Below are 13621 nucleotides of genomic sequence, written 5' to 3'. Positions count from 1 at the left end.
CAGGCAAGTGTAGATCACGTGGAAAGCACATCAAATGTTAGTTGCAGCCGCGGTGCCACATGTGAGCACCACCGGCACACGTCCGGTACGATACAATGCGAGCCTCCCTTCCATGGTGAGACCCACCGCGGCACAGAGATCCCCGCGCAATTAAAAAAGCACGGCACATCCATATTTCCCACCACAGTCCACAGAAAATTTGCTCAGGATCAGGTTTTTCATCGTCTCGTACCATACAACCATTTTGCTAGTATATTATTTCAGCAACTCAACAGAAAACAAGGCAGGCAGAAACCAAAATGGATTGATTATTGGCAAATACTTGGCATTCCATGATCCCAAAAGGCACAGCTCCTAGAAACAAGAGAAGAAGAAGAAAACCCGATGGGATGAGGCTGACAACCAAACCAGAGGCAGGATGAGGAGGGTGGGAGACACAGAGAGAGAGAGAGAGAGAGAGCATGGGAGGCGTTTATGAAACCTATGATAATCATCTCGATGTCCAGACAAAATCCGTAACACAGGCGACCAGCGCGGTGAGGAAGAAGAAGATGACGACGGCGGTTCACAGGGGGCACTCTGCTGGTCGACGATTAGCAGGGAGGATTCATGGTGCGTGTTTCTTTTTCTTTCTTTTTTCGATTCGCTACTCCTTGTACTTCATGCTGTCGAGGGTGAAGCCGGGCATGTCGAAGGAGGTGGCGAACTTCTCAACCTCCACCTTGAGGTTCTCGATGTCCTTGTTGTTCACCAGGCCCTTGGAGAAGTCCTTGAGGAGCTTGCCGTGCTCCTTCTGGATGTTAAGGCAGATGGTCACCGCCCGGTGGAGGAACTCGCCGATCTGCTCAAAGTCCTTCTCGACAAGACCCCTGGAGGTCATCGCAGGAGCACCTGAAAACCATAAGCCAGAACCCGTCTTAAGAACTTGCTTGCATAAAAGAATGTCGGACTGCTCACGGTGCAATAATAATTGTGTTGCACTATATTATAAATATCAGCTATGAACAAAGGCTCTGCGCTGAAGCTTGGACCATATGAATTCATTTCAGATCAACTAGTCATTAATCAGATGCATGATTCAAACTTGAAATGTCATTATGTTAGTATAATGCCATTTTCTGTAACACGAACATTAGAAATGGTACTCACCAATGCGAACGCCGCCAGGAGCCAATGCACTGCTGTCACCAAAGACAGCATTCTTGTTGAGGGTAATGTGGCAAAGGTCACACAGCTTCTCAACCTTGTTACCTACACAAATAAGATAACAACAGGGCAGGGTCAATAGACAGCTTGAATATTAACAACAAATGAACTGATGCAAATAATCTGCATACCGGTCAAGCCAAGAGGGCGAAGGTCCCAGAGAACAAGGTGGTTCTCAGTTCCATCAGTCACCATTTTGTAGCCCTTGCTCATGAGATAATTTCCAATGGCAACAGCGTTGGCCTTGACCTGCTTTGCATAGGCCTTGAATCCAGGTGTCATAGTTTGTTGCAGAGCAACAGCAAGGGCAGCAATCTGGTGGTTGTGAGGGCCACCTTGTAGCGATGGGAACACAGCAAAGTTGATCTTGTCCTCATAGTCATAGACAGCACCCTCAGGCTGGCCCTTCTTGGGAGGCTTAGGGCCCTTCCTGTAGAAGATCATGCCAGCTCTTGGTCCTCGGAGGGACTTGTGTGTAGTGGTGGTGACCACATCACAGTACTCAAAAGGATTTGCAGCTTCCTAAATAAAGGAGATAAGCATATTGTTAGAAACTATATAACTAAATAAACATCAACAGATCATCAATCTGTTCGGTTATGCCAGAAATAACCAAAGCAAAAAATATTCCAAATGAGCAGCATCTTATAAAAATATTTCTTCATTACAGTACTTAATAAGTACCGTGCCTTTTTTCCCAACATCAGTGGACATAACAAGAAACTGAGGAATATGTATTCTTATGTGTAACATGAATCACTATTAGCAGAAATATGCATTCATAAACAATTCTTTTGATATCTGTACCACTCAGATAAAGACAATGTGTTCGGAACAATGTTAACATATACGATCAAGCAAAAACCAACAATATGTTTGACAATTAAAGAGCACATCCAGTGAGTACACTAACTAAAGCAATGTGTTGGACAGTTAACAGTACAAACAGGAATTGGCTCATTAGCTTCCTTACATGGTGCACTAGACACAAATTAGATGGGCATGTATAAATTACTGTAGCGGATCATTTGAAGGCTACTCAGATCCACTGTGCATAAATATAGGTCTAAGAACAAACTGTAAGTTAAACAATATTGACCATAAATATGAGTTTAGGACTTTAAGCACACATGCATGCAGGAAGCTCAATTTTGTTCTGTGTAAATAGCCCTTGAACGCACTTATCCTTGCAGCTTGCAAAATAGTTTCAGTTATATAAAACTCCACCTACTACTATCTCTTTCAACCATGCTTAACAATGTTCAAGCTTACTGAATTCCTTTAATTTAATTGTCCTAATCACAAAATGCTGTATTTAAGTTTGAACTCTACATTTCTCAACTGTTAATTTTCTAAACCTTTTGTGGTTAATTAGTTTTCTAAACCTTTTGCATAAGTGATTGCATAGTTAATCCAATGAACACCCATAGGTGTTATTCATTACAAGAGTGCTCAAAAAGTTGCATGCTGTGAATATGAGAGAACACAGGAACAATCCTCTCCCACAGACTACCAGATCTGTCATAACCACAGAATTGGACTAAACCATAATGAAACACTTTAAATTTAGATTTTGGATCGCCAGTATCACAACCCACAGTTCCTGCTATAAAGACAACAAGCGAGAAGACAAAAGAAACAGACATACTTCCAAGATTTACCTATTCCAAACAAACCCAGCACCCATCACTCAGTTTTCGACATTTATAGAAATATGTGCATATATGCGGTTAAAGTTGCTGTATATTTTAATCACAATCACAGACAACCACCAAGCCAACCAACTAGGTATACCTAACAAGATCTAGGAACCCCCAGATCGGCATCCATTTCACTCTAAACCCAATCAGGGTATAAGAAGCTATCCACCACATCCAGATCTTTACATTACACAACCAAGCAAATATTTATGCGAAGATCTCATTTCATTTCTGAATTTATTTAACACGTAAATACGTAATAGAGATGAGTTTGGTTAATAGTAGTAGGATTTATACCTGCGCGGCGACGAGGCCGCTGATGTGCGCCATGTCGCAGAGGAGAAGGGCTCCGACCTTGTCGGCGACGGCCCTGAGCTTGGCGTAGTCCCAGTCCCTCGGGTAGGCGCTGCCGCCGCAGATGATGAGCTTGGGGCGGAAGTCGAGCGCCTTCTCCTCCAGCTTCTCGTAGTCGATGTAGCCGGTGGTGGCGCTGACCTTGTAGGGCAGGCTCTCGAAGTAGATCGAGGTGGCGGAGATCTTCTTCCCGCCGGCGGTGTAGTAGCCGTGGGTGAGGTGGCCGCCGGAGGGGAGGTCGAGGCCCATGATCCGGTCGTGCGGGTTGAGGAGCGCGGTGTAGGCGGCGAAGTTGGCCGGGGAGCCGGAGTACGGCTGGACGTTGACGCCCCAGGAGGCCGGGTCGAGGCGGAAGGCGGCGAGGGCGCGGTCGCGGCAGAGGTTCTCGATCTCGTCGATGACGTCGTTGCCGCCGTAGTAGCGCGCGCCGGGCATCCCCTCGGAGTACTTGTTGGTGAGCGCGGAGCCGAGGGCCTCCATGACGGCGAAGGAGGTGAAGTTCTCGGAGGCGATGAGCTCGATGCCGCTCCGCTGCCGCCGCTTCTCCCGCTCGAGGAGGTCGTGCACCAGCGGGTCAGCCGCCGCCAGCGGGGTGAGCCCCCACGACGCGACTGAGTCCATCGCAGCGGCGGCGGCGGTGACGGCGACGAGGAGGCGACGGCGAGGAGGGGGAGAGGGAGAGGGGAATGGTGGTGAGGCGCGGAGGTGGGGGGATATATAGCGGAGAGGAGAGCGCGCGTGCACATGGATGAGGATGGGGATGGATGGGAGGTTGGTGGTGGTGGTGGGTGCGGTGCGGGTGAGGTGTTCGACGGAATGCGTGCGTATGCGCGCCCCCGGCCCGGTCGGGGTTGGTGCGGGTGCGGGTGCGGGTCAACCTGTGGGGGTTTGGTCAGGTCGGGTCGGGTGGCGTGGAGATTCGTGCGGAGATCTGCATCGGGTTTTTTTTGTTTTCGCGTTACATGGACCACGTGTTTGTCGGCTAGCTCAGTGAACGATGGGTGTGTTGTGGCGCACTGAAATGCTATGGCTCCCTATGGAAAATGGAAAATGTTTTGGTACTGTACTTATATTTATTTATGGATTAAATGCATATACTATTTATATATATATTTAGATTTATTTTTCATATATGAATCTAGCAAAGATTATAATATCTTAGTACCTCTGTCCCATAATAATATTATTTTTCGTTTTTCCGTGTCCAACGTTTGACCATTCATCTTATTTGAAAAATTTATAAAAAAACTAAAAAAATTAGTCACGCATAAAGTACTATTCATATTTCTATTTCTAGTAACAAAAAAAATATTAATCGTAAAAAAAATTTAAATAAGATGAAGAGTCAAAACATTGTATCAAAAAACTAAAAAATAAAGTTATTATGAGACGGAGTTAGTATTATGTAATCATAGGTAATACAAATGATATAGTAAAATGGAATGAGTTACAATGTTTAAAACGAGTTTAATGCAGCACTCCGTTCGTCCTAAAATAAGATTATCTTTTATCTTCTCTTGTTTGTTCTAAATGAGTTCATTTGTGAGTAATAATTGTATTGGAGTTTGTGAAAGTAGAGAGGTAAACTAAAAGAATTATATTAGGATTTCATAAAGTACAATGTATTGTATTTTTTTCTTTGTATTGATATATGTGGAATGGATAAAAGATAAGTTATTATAGGACATAAGTTTTCTTACTCGAGAGCACATTAGCACATAGTTCTCCCTGTAGAGGGTAAGCAGACGAGTGATATAGGTTATGTTTTTTAAGATGAAAGATAAAAAATTATCTAGGTTTGTATATACAAATTATGAACACTTCCTTTAGAAACATGAGATAATGAACTTCTATAATTTGTTTAACAAAACACACACTATTTTGCCATTTGGGAAGTGTGTGCGATAATGTATGTTTTAGTACTTGATTCATAAATCAATACTTGTACACTCGTCTTTTCTCTTCTGCTTATATTATAAATCAAAATTTGAACTTTTAGTCTTAAATTTGAAGTTGACCTTGGAATTTTTTTATTGTAGTTTATTTTACAGTCTTTGCTTTTAGATTTTGCTTTTAGATTGCTAATGGTGCATATATAAAAGTTTTACTCATAAATTATTTTTCGTTTGTAAATATGTCGTTTAATTTTTTTGCTAGAAAAGCGAAACAATGACCCCCTTGATGTTGGGAGAACTAAACTCAACTCTTTCAATGCCAAACAAATATAATTGGAGGGAGTATGATTTTGTGCAAGGTTATACCACTAACACAAATATGGCTTTAAAATTTAGGTTTCATTTGATCCATATTGGAGAAATATCATTACTATTCACCTATTTATAGGTCGATAAATTTGATAATTTAATACTTTCTTTGCTGCCAATTTATCTATGCGGACACTCATGAGTCTGATATGTGGGATTATCTAGTCAATGATAATGAGTCAGGATATCAAATATATTTATGGGATGCCAAGAATCAAATCTCTCATTTAGAACTATACCATTATAATTTTGTCCATATGAGATGTATCATTTTCTACACCGTAAACACCGTTGGATCCACGTGCAGGCCACTATATTTTCAAATAACCAAAAATGCCATGATACATATTTTCTCTCCACCTCACTAACGTGCTCGGTGTTAGGAAACAACCTCCAAAGGCTTAATTTACAGGCGACAGAAGACATATAGGGGATGGCACGATCTTCATCATTGGGAAGGAGGTTGGCGCCCAAAAGCACCTCATTTAGTCATGCTCACTCGCCGCTCTAACTGTCACCCTCCTCCTTCACCTTGACCTCTTCTCTCCCTAGTAGCGGCTCTAGTTTCAATGCCACCACTCTCACGTAGCGGCTCTAGTTTCAATGCCACCACTCTCACGTGTCTCGTGATGAAGCTCCCAAAGTATAGATGGCAAGCTAATAGGAGTTAGCCAAGCCATTTCTTCCACTAGCAATGACATGGGCCCATAACACTGCTGCTAGCAGCTTAGGTCGAAGCCACCACTCCTCGCCTTACTAAGCTCCACAATAGTGTAGGCTAGAAGGGAGGTAGGAAAGGTCTAGGCCAAAGACGAAAAAAGGGTTGTGGCTTTCTACGGCGCACCATTCCAGCTGCCCAAACAGGAGGGATTGATGGTGAGGGAGAGAGAGAGGAGGAGGAGGAGGAAATTGTCATTGCCAGAAAGTGAAGTCCCAAAGAGATAGTCTAGAGGAGGGGTGAATAGGTGTTCTGAAAAATCTTTCAAATCGCAACGGTAAGTAAGGGCCGGACCGTCCGGTCGGCACTCTCGGGTTGGGCCGAGAGCTCTGGCCAGACTGTCCTGGTTAGAACACCGGACCGTCCGGTCAATGAAAAATGCAAACTTGACAGTCTGCTTTTTCAGTGATGTTCCTGTTCACTTTTTCGGAGATGTTTCTGAGAACGTGATGTGATCGTGTGTGGAATATAAAGGCAGAAAGATCGCAGGAATAAATAGAACACGGAAATCATAAGAACAATGACACGAGAGATTTATCCCGAAGTTTGGATCTTTCGATCCTACTCTCCGTTGAGGCGCTCTTGCAAGCGGGATCTCTCTCGATCCTTTTCCTCTCTTGGCTTCCTCCCACAAGGCCAACACAGGTCTCTGGATTCACACCTAAGGACTAGCAACCCCTTCGATCGACCACCAAGGTCAAGATCAGGGTGGCTTGCCTAGCCCTAGGTTGCAATCCTCTCTACCCTACACCTTTCTATGAGAAAGCACAAGAATTCACTATCAATCTTACCTATTTCCTTGCGAAGGTTAGGCAACAACCTTCACAAACTTGCTCCCGGGCGATCCACACGAATCGGAGGCTCGCGGGCGACGCCTATCCGTCTAGGAGATCAATCTCCAAGAGTAATAGGCCACCTTGACTCTGCATGCATCCATCAACGCCCAAGAACGAACACTTTATCACTCACAAACCTAAACACTCTCCCTAAGACATGATCCAGCGATTAATCTCTCTAGGAAGTATTTTTGGGTTAGTGGGGAGGCTTGAGAGGTGTTAAACTTGCCCTAGCAACCAGAGAATTCAAACAGAAAGCCTCACCAACGGCTAGATCTCAAGGGGGCCTTATATAGGCTGGCAGACGTCACTTAGCCGTTGGAAAAGAAACCTAACCGGACTGTCCGGCCGACAGTTAACTCACTCACTCTGAGCAGGGGTCGGACCAAGGTCCAGACCCTGCCACCGGACTGTCCGGCTAGGAGCCCAAACCGTTCGGTCCCTGCTGCTTGTGAAAAATAGCAGCGTTCCTCCGCTCGACTTAGACTCAAACCTAACTACTCTTGGATGCATGCCGAGCTTCTGGTGACCCATCTTAATAGTACGGAGTTCCTATGACTCAAAACGAAAAATAAAAACTTCTTCGAGCCCCTTTGTCGTCATGGAACCGTCGCTCCGGGTCACACATGCATCAAATCAGTCGCGTATTTCTTCAATCGAAATAATCCCTTAAACTTCTCTGCAATCACAACTCCTTAGCGCACACATGCTTGACTAGCGTTGTCATTAATCATCCAAAACTTCGTTTTAGGGGCTAGATGCACTTTCAGAAAGAAGATCAGGTCAGGTACATTTTGGTTCATACAAATATGGTATGCAAAGGGCTAACCTAAAAGTGTCCCCAAGGCATGCATGATCATACATAATAAATTTTACAAAATAGTAATGTCATTACGTCACGTTTTGAATACGATGAATTTGTAATGATGTAGATCAAATTAACCCTAGAATTTACCCGTAACTACTGATGTTGAAAGTCACTTGTGCCCTAGGGGTGACCTAGGCGACGAACATCAAACGCAACAACCCCCTTCAGCCTTGTCCCCTCTCCTAGCTGACAAGCCGAGTGGTGGCAAAGACGGTTGTGGCGAGGCTTCATCGATGATGGTGTGGTCTCTGTGGGCTAAGCAGTGATGAAGGGCACTGACCTTCATAGATGCAGTGCTGCTATGGCCAAATTCGATGGCCCATGGCCGAATCTAGCCAGAGAAGTGACGAAGGTAGCATGACGTAGAGGCAAGTGATGGTGTGGAGGCATGAATGCAGATAGCGTGGGTGCGACTAGCATGAGTGTCGCTAGTGCGGGGGCGACCAAAACAGGTGTGTGCGGCGTCTTCCATAAATGCTTGACAAACCTACGCCAGGTTAGCCTTAACTAGCATAGTAACATGTGGCCTCTTCTGCTTTCACCCATCTTTCCCCTTATGCATATCCTTATATGACAGTGTGTAGCATATTATGCAGCAGAGCCCGACCCAAGGACGCTACTAACATCAACCTTCGCTACCTCTACCTCATCGTGGGAGCCAATGGTGCTCATCATGGTGTTCTATATTAGTCTTCAATGGCCTCTAATTTGGTCTGCTCGTGGAGGCCATTGGTGGGCGCCGACATCTGGGAGAGGATGACTGGGAGGAGGTCATGGATGATAGTGCCATGCTATCCTCACTACGGATTTGCAGCTGTCGTGGTGGCAATGCTCAGTAATCGCACTCTGCCACTGCTCCCAGATGTGTTTGGCGAACACCGGTGGAAAGACAAGGTGGCTTGTTTTTGGTGACTGTTGATGCTGGTGGAGATGATCATTGGCATCATCATAATTTAGGAGAGACATTGAGCCATACATTTTCTTAGAGACGATAATACGAAACCTCTCCTCTCCTGGTGAAAACCTAGTTATTGTGACATTTTCAAATGTTCAATCTTCTTTAAGGTGTCATGTTCGAGGTTCTGCGGTGTCTCCATGGATTGAATTCAATGGTAATAGTGAACTTGATCTGGACAGATGACTGGTCTACAATTCAGCTAGTTTCACGCATTATCTTCTGCTTTAGTATGACACTAGTCGCTGTTGATATGAGCAAAATACAATCTACTTGGGATCTCCTGTTAATTTCAAAGATTTGATTACTAGTTTGTCGAATACAAGGACTTCATTCTTGTATTCTTATTTCAATCAAGCTGTCAATTTGTATTTGGCAATATTTATCCTGCAATCACTGTAATAATTGGTGGTATAAAGCAAATGCTGAAATGAATGAATTCCATTATTACAATTATATTATTATACTATAAAGACATAGTGATAATCGATGTGAACACACAGTGACAGCACAAACTAGTACTTTTATCTAATATACTGGATGATCCTGATCTAGGAGTGAACAGGCCTATCCCCTATTGACTATCAAACCAAGTACTGAAATAGCAATCCTTTTTAAAAATAGACAAAATTTTCATACTAAATCCATTCTTTGTATCAAAGTTATAGAGTTTGACTTCGTGTGAAACTTTGTAATTTATATTTTCATTTAAGCTCATATGTATGCATGAATGTGTCATAAGATGGAGATAAACTCTATTAAAAAGTTATAGAACTCGACAGATCAAAGAATGGTGTATTTTAGTTGATGACTTTCTTATTCGAAGTTATTTAGAGTGTGAAATATTCTTAGACCGAGAGAGTAAAAAGAAAAGGTATAGGTAAAACCTGGTGTACGGTCAAGGTTGTGGTAAGGCCACTCAGTGAAAGAAGGATCTCGTAGCAGAGGCAATTTTTTCCTTGCCACAGTTATGTTATCATGAGCCTAGCTAGTTGTGGATATTGTGCGAGTAAAGGTAGGCATACACGACAGAATCATTTGGTATTGTAATATGTTGTGCTCCCAGTTAATAGACATGTGTCTAGGGGTGAATCCAAAGTAATGACATAAGTAGATTTGGAGTAATGTTTGAATGACATAAGATGGTGAATATCTTGATTAAAAATTTGGATTACAGATTGGGTTGACTTGTGAAGAACTATTAAGGTAAGAGTTGAACCAATTTTCTTTCTTGTTATTCTTGCATTACGTTAAGTTTTTCTGCATGGTTTGTGGAGTGCATGCACACTCATTCTTGCATACTTTTGGCCCTAGCTAGTTAGGAAAAAGCTGTAGGTGAAGCCAAATAAACCGTTAACCCCTAGGAGTAGGGTGAAGACGAAGGTTTTGACTTCCAGGTTGACTCTACTTGCTGGCCATTCCTATGGTGTAGAGTTCTGTCTTTTGGTTTGTAAGTGTGAGGCCATAAGCCTACTGCGTGTGGGTGTGTTAGTTTGATCTAGAGCTATACTAAAACCCGGTCGGTTTGTATAATTAGTCGAAGTATTGTTTATGTATCATTCTACATGTAACTGAACTTTTTGGGTTGTTATGTGACCATAGGGATGTTTGGACCTGGTCCGAGCACTACCCCCACAGTTGGAGGGAGAGCTGAAAACTAAAGACTCTCAAGGAAGGCAGCAGAAAGATATCCTTGGCCGAACCCAGAAGCCACCACCATCTCCTCACCTTTGGGCATGTTTGCGGGAGCTTCTCCCAGCTGTAGCTTTTCTCAAAAGCTACTTCTACCAGAAGCTGCCCCAAATGATCCATAGCTTCTAAGAATCTATAGTTACAGATTCTAGAAAATGAACTAAGAAGCCAAAAGCTGAAGAAGTTGTGTTTTAGAGCTTTTCTAGATTCTTAGAAGCTGGCTACTAAATAGCTGCTTCTTAGAATCTAAAAGTTGCCCCAAACATGCCCTTTATCTTTTGTAGCCACCTACTGGCATGGGAGCACTTTATGGAGTCACAACTTGCCTGTGAGTGGATCTCATCATGCATGATGATGATGATGATGATGATGATGATGAGGTGGACAACAATGCCATGGAGCCAGTGGTGTACATGCTGTTGTTGGGACTCTATGACGATTAACTATGGTTATTCAGTTGTCGCCACCATCTCCTCGATCAATCTCCAGCTGTTCAGCAAGCTGCAATGGTGCATTATGGCCTTGCCCTATGTCTGTTGTTGGGGTTGCTCAAAGCCGCCACCAATTAGAGCCTCATATCAGCAATGATGGCAACAATTGTTGGATATGTTGTCCTCGTTGATTGTGTACTTGATGAATCAGCTTTGATGGCTATGCAGTGGTAAGATTTGGGTGATTGACTTATTTAGAGCCCATATAATCTCCAACATTATCTTTCGCTTTGGTTCAACACTGAAAGTGGTGTACACGAAACTCGATCAACACAGTAATAGACTGCTCATTCATATATTCTATTTCCTGGTTTGAGGAAAACAAGGATTACATACAAGTTGTAAGCCACTATGTTGAAGCAACGATTATGCAAATTTTCACCAACCATAGATGAGACTTTATGCTTGCATTCTAAGTAGTTTTCTTGTTTTTAATCAAGCTATAATTTTGTAACTCATAGTTGTTCTCCCTGTAACTTTTGTATTAATTGATTGTAGATTTTATTAAGCAAAGGCCATAATGAATTCCATTATATAATATTATACCAAAATGATAGTGATAATTATAGGTTAAGAGCAAGTACTATCAGCCCACATATATTGCGGGATTGGATGATGAGACATAGGACAAAAGTAAGAAGAGAGAGAGGATGGACTACCTCTCATGCGGGAAGCAAGTAAACAACCCCTATGCACTCCAAAACTAATTGCATGGAAACTGAGAGAGAAAATAAATACAATGGCGTTAGAGTTTGTGTATTAGAGATGACTAGTACGGTAACACGTTACGACTCAATTTAGCAGTGCAAAATAAGATATCCTAAACTCCTTCAAATCAATCATATAAACCAAACATTTGAAGTTATGTATCTATCTGGCATTTGTTAACTAAACAAAATCTGACAAAATAGTGACGAAACAACAGTTAATAGTGACTATTATAGTTTTGTATAATTAATTATATGTTAGCACATAGTGCAAGTGCAAGTTTTCAAGTTTGGACAATAATTTTAGAACTTGTAAGTCAAGGATTACAAACTAATTTCAAAAAAGTTGCAACATTAAGTTCATACACTAATCACCACAAGGTCAAGTTCGCACATTGCAAGAATGATTTTAATTAAACATTTTATTTAAATTATCTAATATTAGCACAAAATTTAAACTCGATCAAACTAAATTTAATGAAAGCTATCTTATAAATGAGTTGCATTATATACAACTTACCAAGTTACCATTTTTAATGTTAAGAGAAAATTTGTTTTTGTTGGTATACAAAACAATTGTATAACTTTCAAATAACACATAATTCAAAGTTTATATATTTATGAGTTTAAAAACTAATATCGGTGACTCGGTGTGTCTCATTACATTACATAAAAAGAAATGAAAATCAAATACCATCATACGATACCCAATAAATATTTATCACATGAGTTCCTTTTAGTTAAAAAAATATACCATATAGTTTTTTACAAAGCGAAGTTACTGTGATATTTTTAGTGATTTTCTTTCCTTATCATTATTATTAGCGTGTGGACAAATTCAATAAAAACAAATATTGTGCAGTGATGCATCATTTGAAATTTCAACAACTTTACTTATTCACATAAAAGGATGGTGCGACATGATGATGAACACAAACTTTATTATCTTGGCATCATTACCAGCATTCTAATGGCATTTTGTGTCTGCTTGTGCTACAACGCAAGCCGCACTGATGTTGTGATTGGAATTTGATTATAATGATATGTATCATATATTTATAGAAATTTTATAATTAAAAAGATTATATTTATCTTAATATAAAGTATTTAATACATAGAAAGTGTTTGTCTTGTTTTTGATTGGAAAAATAAATTTAATCATATAAAAACTCTATAATTGGTAAGATAGTTTCTAATTTAAGAAGTCTTTAATATATAGAAAGTCTGCTTAAGGAGAGGTGAAGTCTGTAGTAGCCGTTCGATCTTACGAAAATAATTTTCACTGACAGATTTGAAGGACATAGAATGAGTAAAATTAGTTGGTATATTATATGGTAGATGTATTGTAAATATCACCTCTTAATTGGTGTGAAGATGATATGGATAAAATTGGAGGAAGTGACCACCTGTTATAAAGCTTGCTCTAAAAGAGTTTGGAGGAAGGCTCACTCAGAGAATAAAACGATAACAGAAAATGCTGTGCGAAGTGTCGTCCATGCTAGCTGCAGGCTACAGCTGTGAGACGTGAGCCACGCTGTAATTTTTCTAATAAAAGATAAAATATAATAATAATAGTATACATGGTGAAATTAACTGGTATAAGATTGATACTATACAACGTTTCGTTGAATTTTTTATACACATTTGATCGTTCGTCTTATTCAAAAATTTACATAATTATTAATTATTTTTATATCACTTCAAGTATATTTTTATGCATATATAGCATTACATATTTGATAAATTTTTTTAATAAGACGAATGTCAAACAAGTATAAAAAAATCAACGGCGTCAAATATTCAAGGCGAATGTAGTACTTATATAAAAAA

At 41.1% G+C, this 13621-nt stretch overlaps 1 protein-coding gene across 1 annotated transcript; it reads right to left on the bottom strand.

Annotated features, from left to right (window-relative positions):
• Positions 1-284: 284 nt before the first annotated feature.
• LOC102710738 (serine hydroxymethyltransferase 4) lies at positions 285-3952 on the bottom strand. The gene is made up of 4 exons (XM_006662863.3): positions 3204-3952; positions 1338-1728; positions 1150-1251; positions 285-891 (listed from the first exon to the last, which is right to left on the bottom strand). The coding sequence occupies exons 1-4, from the start codon at positions 3879-3881 to the stop codon at positions 647-649; spliced, it is 1416 nt and encodes a 471-aa protein (XP_006662926.2). The 5' UTR covers positions 3882-3952; the 3' UTR covers positions 285-646.
• Between the last annotated feature and the right edge of the window lie 9669 nt (positions 3953-13621).

The sequence above is a fragment of the Oryza brachyantha genome, chromosome 11, assembly GCF_000231095.2.
Source record: "Oryza brachyantha chromosome 11, ObraRS2, whole genome shotgun sequence".
NCBI classification, from domain to species: Eukaryota; Viridiplantae; Streptophyta; class Magnoliopsida; order Poales; family Poaceae; genus Oryza; species Oryza brachyantha.
The sequence above is the reverse complement of the archived record's forward strand: the minus strand, read 5'-3'. Positions and strand labels throughout refer to the sequence as shown.

What these genes read in the sequence shown, in the direction of transcription:
- LOC102710738 (XM_006662863.3), bottom strand. Translation starts at nt 3,881, where the DNA reads ATGGACTCAGTCGCGTCGTGGGGGCTCACCCCGCTGGCGGCGGCTGAC. An exon ending in GCGGCCTCGTCGCCGCGCAG is followed by an intron (nt 1,729 to 3,203) that starts GTATAAATCCTA and finishes TCCTTTATTTAG; the next exon opens with GAAGCTGCAAATCCTTTTGA. An exon ending in TCCTGGCGGCGTTCGCATTG is followed by an intron (nt 892 to 1,149) that starts GTGAGTACCATT and finishes TATGGTTTTCAG; the next exon opens with GTGCTCCTGCGATGACCTCC.